This window comes from Pinus tabuliformis, chromosome 9 (genome assembly GCF_031772625.1).
Source record: "Pinus tabuliformis cultivar Carrire ecotype Pingquan chromosome 9, CPIR1, whole genome shotgun sequence".
In the NCBI taxonomy this organism is placed as follows: Eukaryota; Viridiplantae; Streptophyta; class Pinopsida; order Pinales; family Pinaceae; genus Pinus; species Pinus tabuliformis.
Genome location: NC_142307.1, coordinates 711,090,662 through 711,100,712, shown reverse-complemented (window position 1 = coordinate 711,100,712; position 10,051 = coordinate 711,090,662). Strand labels below are relative to the sequence as shown.

At 38.5% G+C, this 10,051-nt stretch overlaps 1 protein-coding gene across 1 annotated transcript in view; it reads right to left on the bottom strand.

Moving 5' to 3' along the window:
• Positions 1–364: 364 nt before the first annotated feature.
• The window catches only part of LOC149150676 (uncharacterized), a 137,231-nt gene continuing 127,544 nt past the window's right edge, over positions 365–10,051 (bottom strand). The window contains exons 6-7 of the mRNA XM_089442901.1: positions 863–998; positions 365–711 (exon numbers count right to left, since the gene is read on the bottom strand). Of these exons, the coding sequence (XP_089299027.1) occupies positions 873–998 (126 nt within the window). The 3' untranslated portion in view covers positions 365–711; positions 863–872. The remainder of the gene's footprint in view (positions 712–862; positions 999–10,051) is intronic.

The following is a 10,051-nucleotide window of genomic DNA, read 5'->3' as shown; positions in this document are numbered from 1 at the left end:
ATAATAAGCAAAGATGATATGAGAGCGGCTATATAGATAGATGAGTTTTATCTTAACATGATTTTTTTGTGTATCTCACATTCCACTCCTTCTCGGTTTAAGGAAACATAACAAAGTGGTGTCAATTACTCTTCTCGGTTTAAGGAAACATAACAATGTGGTGTCAATTATTATTAGCATTAAAAATGCATACAATACGCCCAATCTTCAAGCCAAATGGACAATATATTAATGCTGAAGCTGAAATTGAATTATTTCTGAGAATCCCAAACAATATGTTCCATTTCCAAAGCATCAAATTTTGCTTGGAATATATTGAAAACGGGAGCTTTTCAACCTAACTTACATTTTCCACTGGTGGGAGTGGCTTTGGATTTCTATTCCTGGATCCACGAGTTTATAATAAATAATATGATATACCGCAAATATCTATGTATGCTGAATCTACTGCATTTCAAAAGGAATGTCTGCTATTCATGAGAAGCTGGAATAAGAGCCCCTGTACTACTCAAATTAATTATGTGCTTCTCTGGCCACCACAGAAGCATAAAAATTAGCCAAATAAGAAAAAAGTGCCTCACAAGTGCCTCCATTGACTTGTGGACAATTATGGCCTCAAGTAATTATAATTTACTTCATGTCCAATAAGTTAGTCATACAGATGCTACTGAAGAAGAATTTGAAATGTATATAGAACCATCCTCGAGAAATCTACAAGAGAAAAGAAAAAGTAAGAATGCATCTCTGAAGAAAAAATGTCAGAATATTCTAGGAATTGGTTGATTGTAGTTTTTGCTTTTAGTGGCATGCAAACAGATGAAAATTGAGCATTGGGAATTGCATTTGGAATTTGGAATTTTACCTATGCAATATCACCGGAATTCATCATGCATGTAGTAATCATCCTCCTCATCGTCACCATATGCAGTGTTGTAGAAAGCATATGGATTGTGTAACATTTCTTCTAGAGTCAATTGGCCATCCTTGTTCTCATCTGCCTGAATGCAAAACAAAAGGAATTAACCACAAACATACTTTTTAAGAATATCTACAACGAATTTTTGATGTTGTGAGGCCTAGAATACGACAATGAATTAAAATTAGAACCACGGACTCCATTCCTTTTTATGAGGAACGACTTGATAAATTTACATTATACAATGTAGATTGGAGCTGTGGTGTTTGTCTAGGATCACTGAAGCATCAACAACTGACCATCACCTTTTGTGGCTGAAACATAGCGCACAGGTTATGTACTATTAACAGCAATGTTTAAAATAATCTTCTGATGTTTCGATTGTTTTTAATAAAGAAAAAATTTGAGCAGAACCTAGCCTTTTCTTTTCAAGAACCAGGGAATCATAAACTGTCTAAGGATTTTGTCTTGTACCGATCCAACTTTTGGCCAGCTACTTAGCACATGAAATTTCCGGATGTCACCATTACAAATTTTGTTAGTTATTTGTGGCTTGTGCCCTTGACAAGAAGTTAGGAACTTCTATATGATACCACCAACAATTAAAAGATTGGAACACTCGTGATAATCTTCCAACCATTTTTTGATTTCTCAATATTTTCAATAGAATACATTTCACTGGTACTGTTATTTGGTACGTTACTCGGCATCCTGTAGATATCCATAAATCTTTAAATCATGAGGCTTTCTTGTTTTGTTATTTGAATAAGCATGACATTATATTGGGATGAAAGCCTTAGGAACTGCTTTTCAGAAATATTGTTTTTTCTACAACCTTTACTATGATAACTGACCAGATATTTTAGTGAAATCTATTTTCGAGTATGCAAGAAGGGTCTAATGAGAAAATATATCCATTGCACAGGCAGAAAACTATCAAAAATATTGAAAAAAATAGGTGGAGATTCTTCATTAATATCATACATTTAGCTATATTAGAAAATATGAAGGGATAGAATGTTGGTCTTGGAGGCATTTCTACAACTGTAAGTGCAGATAAGCATTTGCAGGTCAGGAAGTTACAAAATTAAAGAGAAAGTTGAAGTAAATCGCATGTATATTAAGAGAACTGAGAAATTAGAAAGAAGCATAAAATATAATATTCTTTCATTTTCATAGAATTGAAACATAGACTGGTATTGCTATAATTTGCAAGAATTAACATCAAATGAAGTACATACGGAGATAAAGACTGAAAACCTTATTGACAAGTCCTGCAGCATAATGAGTTCAAATATTCGTCCCACAGCACAATAGAGAAATTGAGTGGACGGAAAAAATATTTAGAAACACATTTATAGTGGACTGCAAGAGACAATTGAAAATTTCCACTTAAGGCTCCTGCCAGTAGAAATCCCAAATTAAAGTAATGCATTGTCTATTGTTTTATTTTCAGAAACCAAAGGAATTGATGTTAATAACAGTTTAATCAGTGGAGTGGAATTCAGTATTGTGCACAGACACAAGGAGGATCGATAACATCAAGAATTCAATGCATTCTTTCATAATACCTTAAATTGATTTTGAAGGTACAAAGGAAATAAAAAGGGTGAAATGGTTTCATTACTCACAGTTTGAACAAAGAATTGTAAGATGCATACTGATTATTATGGCTCACGGTTCAGAATATGATATCCAGATAGGATGTAACCAGCACACCATGCAACAAACAATTATATAATGAGAAACAGAGAAAATATAGGAGAACATAATAATCACAGATTTAAAAAAGATCCAACTGAATGTTGCAATTGTAGAGAAACAGAGATTAATACAAATAGATACATTTGTCAATGTAATTGGGGTTATCTCGGGCAGTTGGGCGGAATGGTTGTTATCTTCCCCACCCATGTTCAAATACCTGCTAGTGACATGATGAGCATTGTTGTAAATTGTAATGGCTTTGTGCCTATAAATATTGTTGTATTGGCTTCATTCCTTGTGAACTCTTAAGTGAGTATAGTTGTGGGCTGGCCTGGTACCAGCAATCTCACTCTAGCCCTCAGGCTCAGAGGGAGGCTGATTTATTTCTTTGGGAAAAAAAAAAAAAAGATACATTTGTCAAAACTGCATTGATTTTTTGTAGGATCGGGATGTATTGCTGCGTGCCCAAGTCAGCCTAGAACAATTAGGAAAAATTAGATTAAAAAATTGATTTTTGAATGACAAGTCAGCCCAGAAAAGTCAAGTCTGCCTAGAAGGGTGAAGGGATGTGTCCCTTGGATTATTTCACCCCATTTGACTAGTATATATAGATGATGTGACATTTCATTTTCTCCACCAAGAAAGAGCAAGTCTGAGCAAAAAGAAAATCAATTTTGGAAGATCATCTTATCTATTTTTTCTCTCTCTTGACTGCACATAAAAGAATGTTGAATGAATAATACACATGGAGCAAACAGCTCAATGATAATACAAAGATATTTACAAGAATAGAAACATCAGGTTTCTATGTAGAATATCGAACAAACAGTTTCATCTAAGAAACTGCTAAAAGAATAAGAATAGAAACATCTAAAAGACTGAGCATTACTAAAATAGAGATATAGAGATATATTCTAATACCCTCCCTTAATGCTCAATCTATTTACAACACCAATAGACCCGCGAAATTTTACAAATTTATCAGGACCAAGAGGCTTGGTAAAGATATCGGCGGGCTGCTCTGTGGTGGGAACATAGTGCAACTGAACTGAGCCATCTTCAACCAACTGTCGAATGTAGTGGCAGTGAGTTTCCACATGCTTTGTTCGTTCATGAAAGACAGGATTCTTGGCAAGTTTGAGCACTCCCTGATTATCACAAAACAAAGAAGTAGGCCCTGTCTGAAAAACATGCATATCTGCAAGCATACGACGAAGCCAAACTGCCTCACAGGCTGCCTTAACTGCTCCCCGATACTCTGCTTCTGTTGAGGAGAGAGCCACAACCTGTTGCTTCTTACTAGTCCAAGTAACAGCTCCAGATCCTAGACTAAACACATACCCAGCTGTAGATTTACGGTCATCAACCGAACCGGCACAGTCAGAGTCAGTGTAGCCACTGAGAGTAGAAGTGGAGCTGTGAGTATATAAGAGGCCGTAATCAGAAGTACCACGCACATATCGTAGCACCCGCTTTGCTGCTATCCAATGATCAGCTTTAGGAGCTGACATAAAGCGAGAAATGTAGCTTACTGCAAAACTGATGTCAGGTCTGGTAGCAGTAAGATAGATGAGACTGCCCACTAATTGCCTGAATAAAGTTTCATCCACAAGAGGAGAGGATGACTGTGCTGAAAGTTTGAGCCCTGGTTCCATAGGAGTCGTGGCCGGTTTGCAATCCTGCATTCTGAACCTTTCCACAAGATTTTTGGCATACTTGGACTGAGAAAGAAAGATCTGATTTTCAGTCTGCCATACTTCAACCCCCAGACAGTAATGAAGAAGTCCTAAGTCTGTCATCTCAAAAGTTCTGCATAGATCTTGTTTGATCCCATGGATCAAATGTGCAGAGCTGCCAGTAATGATAAGATCATCCACATAGACAACTACAAACAAGATATCATCATCAGTATGCTTGATATACAGGTTTGCATCAGATGGACTCCTCTGAAAACCTTGATTTGTCAGATACTGATCAATTTTTATGTACCAAGCCCGAGGAGCTTGTTTCAATCCATAAATGGCTTTAACTAACCGACACACTTTCTGTTCTTGACCAGCAACCTTGAATCCTGGAGGCTGCGTCATGTAGACTTCTTCTTGGAGATCACCATTTAGGAACGCACTTTTTACATCCATCTGATGAACTTTCCAATTGAACTGAGCTGCTAGGGCAAGCACAAGCCTGATAGTACTCATCTTGGCTGTAGGAGCAAAAGTCTCCTCATAGTCGATGCCTTCCTGCTGTGAAAATCCTCGAGCCACAAGCCGAGCTTTATACTTGTCTAAGGTTCCATCAGCTTTGTATTTAACTTTATACACCCATTTGCAGCCTATGGGTTTTTTGTCTGCGGGAAGATCAGAAAGAGCCCATGTGTGATTCTTCTGAAGACTCTGAAATTCTGCTTCCATAGCCTGTTCCCACTCAGATATACCCTTAGCTTCTGAATATGTTTGAGGCTCAAAAGTACTGTGAAGGTTAGCCATAAGAGCAAAATTGACTGAAGACTGTTGTCTGTTCTTATGCCTAGAAGTTCTACCTTCAAGGAGCTCATCATCCCGGAGATCACCTATGGTTTTAGCCCACCATTTTGGTCGAAGAGAAGAAGAACCAATATCAGGATTAGAGGGACCAATATCAGGAGGAAGAGAAGCAGGCTCAGGAGCAATAGGGATAGCAAGAGGGGGATTAGCTTCTGGAGGAAGCTCAGATAGAGTAGTATCAAATCTTGATGCTACATCATCCCTCCCATCAGATGAACTGACTGGAAGAAGAACACTGTGAGGCGGATCCTCAGAACGCTGCTCAGAAGAAGAAGACTGAAAGAATCCTCTGTCTTCATCAAATACTACATCTCGACTGAAGCTAAGTCGACCAGTGGCTATATCTATCAGCCTATAAGCCTTGTGATGATCACTGTATCCTGTCATCATGAGTTTCTGACTTTTGGAATCCAACTTAGATCGCTTAGCAGATGGAATCCAAACATATGCAACTGAGCCAAAAACTTTGAGATGACTGATTTTAGGCTTACGACCAGACCACACTTCTTCAGGAGTCTTCCCTTTAACAGCTTGAGTAGGGGATCGGTTAAGAAGGTAAACAGCAGTAAATACTGCTTCAGCCCAGAATTTGTTTGGAACATTCCGGTGTTGTAACATGGAACGAGCCATTTCAACAACCGTGCGATTGCGACGCTCGACAACACTGTTCTGCTGGGGAGTGTAAGGTGTGGTGAATTGACGTTTGATGCCATGAATATCACAGAAGTTGGCAAAAGCTGAGGAACAAAATTCCCCCCCATTGTCGGTCCTAAGGGTCATGATATTACAACCAGATTCTTTTTCAACTAAAGTTTTAAACTTCTGAAAGGTACTAAGAGCATCAGATTTATTTTTTAAAAAATACACCCACATCTTTCGACTGCAAAAAATATACTCACGGGATTCGGAAATTTAAATAACCACGGGGTTTCAGAAATATATATCCACTCCAATATATATCTTCTCAGATTTCAAATGAGAATCCACAGACTTCAAATATAGATCCTCGGGCTTTCAGAAAGAATATCCACGAGTTTTTAAAAAAAAAAAAATGCGTATCCACTGGTTTGACAGTCTTGAAGCTAATAATCATGAATTTGCCCGCAGATATAATTTTCAAACCACGATTCTGTCTTTCAAAAAACACAAGTGAGTTTTGAGAGAAAACACCTGGATCATGAATGCTGAGAAATTCCTTGATGTGGTCGAGTAGCTGCCAGGTGAAGAAGAAGATAGCCGAATCCACGATTCCCAGCAAAACTGGCCAGTAAAAAAAAAATCCCGCTCCCACGAAGATATTCACCGCCACAAAGTTATTTCTTTAATAAACTGATCATGCAAGAGAAGAATCCATTTCTGTATCGAGATGGACGACTGTAAGCTTTTATCACAGCGAGCAAAGCCGAGGCTAAGACTCAGTGAAGGCTGCCTGGCTTACAGAGGGCTCGACCTTAGAAAGGACTCAAGAGATTTCGATGCAAAGAGAAATACTGTTCAAGAAAAAATCTCTTAACCTTGCTCTGATACCATAAAAGAATGTTGAATGAATAATACACATGGAGCAAACAGCTCAATGATAATACAAAGATATTTACAAGAATAGAAACATCAGGTTTCTATGTAGAATATCGAACAAACAGTTTCATCTAAGAAACTGCTAAAAGAATAAGAATAGAAACATCTAAAAGACTGAGCATTACTAAAATAGAGATATAGAGATATATTCTAATAGCACATGTCAAGAAGAAGTTGACCGAGTTGCTTGACCTCTGATTTGACTGTGAAATTGTACAGCGTTGACCGCAAGGCCGTAGGGCATTGACCATAGGGTTGTAGGCTGTTGACCGCAGAGCCGCTATTGACTAAGACTTTGACTGCATCTTGACCACAGAGTTTGCCTAGTTTGACCAGAGAGTTTAGAAGTAATTTCTAACAGAGTTGACCAAGGTTGACTAGTAGAAGTATGACCAGGTTTGATTGGAAATTGACTTGGATTATTGGCACAGATTTCTAGACAAAATTGGTGATTTGTAAACCTTGCTGAAGAATAATTTCTCCTAAAGAAAAGTTGTTGGGTTTTCTCCCAAGGTTGGGTTTCCTAGGGTAAAATTTGTTGTTTCTATTGTGCCTGGCTGTCTTTCTATGATCTTTGCTATTTCCGCTGCATTTACTGTTGATGTTTTCTGAAGGGTAATTGCTCAATGATATCAATGGCATAGAACACTGTCTGAAAATCATTAGGAAGTAATTATCTGGCAGAAAATTGTATTTGATTGTGCATCTTGTAGAAAATTCAATACGGTATCAAAGCTTTGTTGAAAAAACAACCATTAAAGTCAGCCTAAGAGACAATTGTTCAGTAGGTTGACTGGAATTTTGATCTCTTGCCAAATGATGCCAAGTCTCAGAATGGAAAGCAGTTTAAAGAATGTTACCAATCTTTAGAAGGAAGCTATTCCAGAGCCAGAGGGAGCTGAGGAGAAAGTCTTTGTTTCCACTCTTTCAGGCACTATTACCAATAGCAGTGATATCTAGTTGGTGGACAAATGGTGCTTCTAGGCACATGATAGGTTTTCAAAATTCTTTCACCTATCTAACTAAGGATTCAACATGGGAAGTGGAACTTGGAGACAATGCCAAGTATGTTGCGAAAGGAGTTGGGACAACTTCAGTTCAACTAGAGTCCAAAGATTTTATACACAAGCGATGTATTGTTTATACCAGGTTTGAAGAAGAACCTACTCTCTATTTCAGAGTTGGAGAATAAAGGCTACAAAGTTGCATTTGTAGATGGTCAGGTTCTTGTATGGCCTAAGGGCTCAAGCATAGACTCAGTAGGAGTGATTGGTATTCGAGAGGAAGGACTATACAGATTATTAGGACAACCAGCCCAGGCATTGGTGCCCAAGGAGAAGAAGAAGAAGGATATGTCAAAGGTCAAGTGCTTCATTTGTCATGATTTTGGACACTACCTCTCAGTGTCCTGAGAAGAAAGGAAGAAAAAGCAACATGCATCAACAGTGGATGTTGATGATGATGACGATGAGCATCCACCTTAGAAGAAGTCATAGATTTGTCAAAAAGGGAGTTGACAACCTTCAACAATTTCTTCCTTAATTAAGAGATAAGTATTTTCAATCAATTTTTTTCTACCTTGATTCTTATTATTATTATTATTGTTGTTGTTTTGGTCAGCCTCTTGTCTTTGTATGTTACCTTGGTTATGATTTTTCTTCCATGAATGGAGTTTGCAGAAAGGAAGAATAGGTACATTGTGGAGACTACCAATGCTATGATTCATGCAGTAGATGGTAGCATTGAGAAGTACAAGGCAAGGTTGTGACAAGAAGTTCTTGCAGAAGGGGGCGTGGACTACAAGGAGATTTTTTAGTCCATTTGTCAGATAGTCAGTGTTCAAGAAGGAAATTGTACAGATTGTTAGGACATCCAAAACCATGCTAGATGAATAGAAGAGCTTCCAATTTCGAGGGAGAAAACAGTTAGGTAGAATGGAAGGAGCAACCTTCCAAGAGGATGTCATGAGTTGAGATTTTCATATGCATAGAGATGGGAGGTCTCTAGGAGCTATATGCCTTCTATGAAGGGACCATGTTAGACAAAAGAGTATGCTTCAGTGACAAAGGGAGTAGCAGTGGCAGAAGGACTTTCTTATGTGACAAAGGGAGTAGCAGTGGCAGAAGGACTTTCTTACGTGACAAAGGGAGCAACTTGGATTACCACAAATGGATCTGCTTCAGTGTCAAAGGGAGTTGGCCTCGAAAGTTTGAGATGAAGGATCTTGGCTTGATGCATTATTTCTTGGGACTGGAGGTGTGGCAGAGACCAAATGAGATCTTCCTCGAACAGGGGAAGTACACTGTCCAGATTTTGAGGAAATTTGGTATGATGAACTACAAGTCCATGGCTACTTCTACTTCAAATTCAGATCCTACTTCAGATTCAGATTTGGTCGATCCCATGTTGTACAAGTAGTTGATAGGACCCTTGATGTACCTAGTTAACGTTAGGTCGAATATTTGCTTTGCAGTGAACACCCTGAGCCAATGTATGGTTGAGCCGAGACAGACACATTGGGTTGCAACAAAGGATGTGTTGAGGTACCTACGTGGTACAATTGGATATGGTTTGAGATATGTCTCAGGTGGTGAAGTAAGGCTGCAAGGATATGCTGATTCAGATTGGACCAGGAGGGCAAAAGATAGAAACAATACCTCAAGGTGTTGCTTCAACTTGGGATCAACTATGATATCCTGGTTTAGCAGGAAGCAGACTTCTGTCGCACTCAGTATAGCAGAAGCGGAGTATATTGCAGCCAGTGTTGCAAGTCATGAAGTAGTGTAGCATCATAAGCTTCTTATAGGACTTGTTGACCACTACGTGTCAACGACCCATAGTAGTACACCCCCTTTTTTCACAAAAGGGATAGCACTTGATCGATGTGTCTGTGCCGTCTAGCTATCATCATCATCTTGACTTCCAAGATGTTATGTAAACCCTTTCTACATGTGTCTAATGTAAATAATCTCAGCAAATCCGTGTCATGTATATAACGACTATGTAAACCTACTTTTGTAGTGACGATCTCCATCCTGGGAGGTTTTTTGTCTCACCAATCCATTCTAGGATGGTCGCCAGAGATTTCCTTCAGTCTTACCCCAAAGTTGGAATGGATTTTGTCGCCAGAATCTTAGGCAAATCCTAGTGTTCAAGATCGAGTTTATGTAAAAGTAATTTGAGAATAATCCTAACTATTTGGTTAGGTTATTTTATTACAAATTGCTTGGTCCGCTGGATTATGTTTGTGTCGCAGAAATGGGTAGTCTATGACGGTCTATTACAAATGGGTTTTCCCCCTTATGATGTAAAA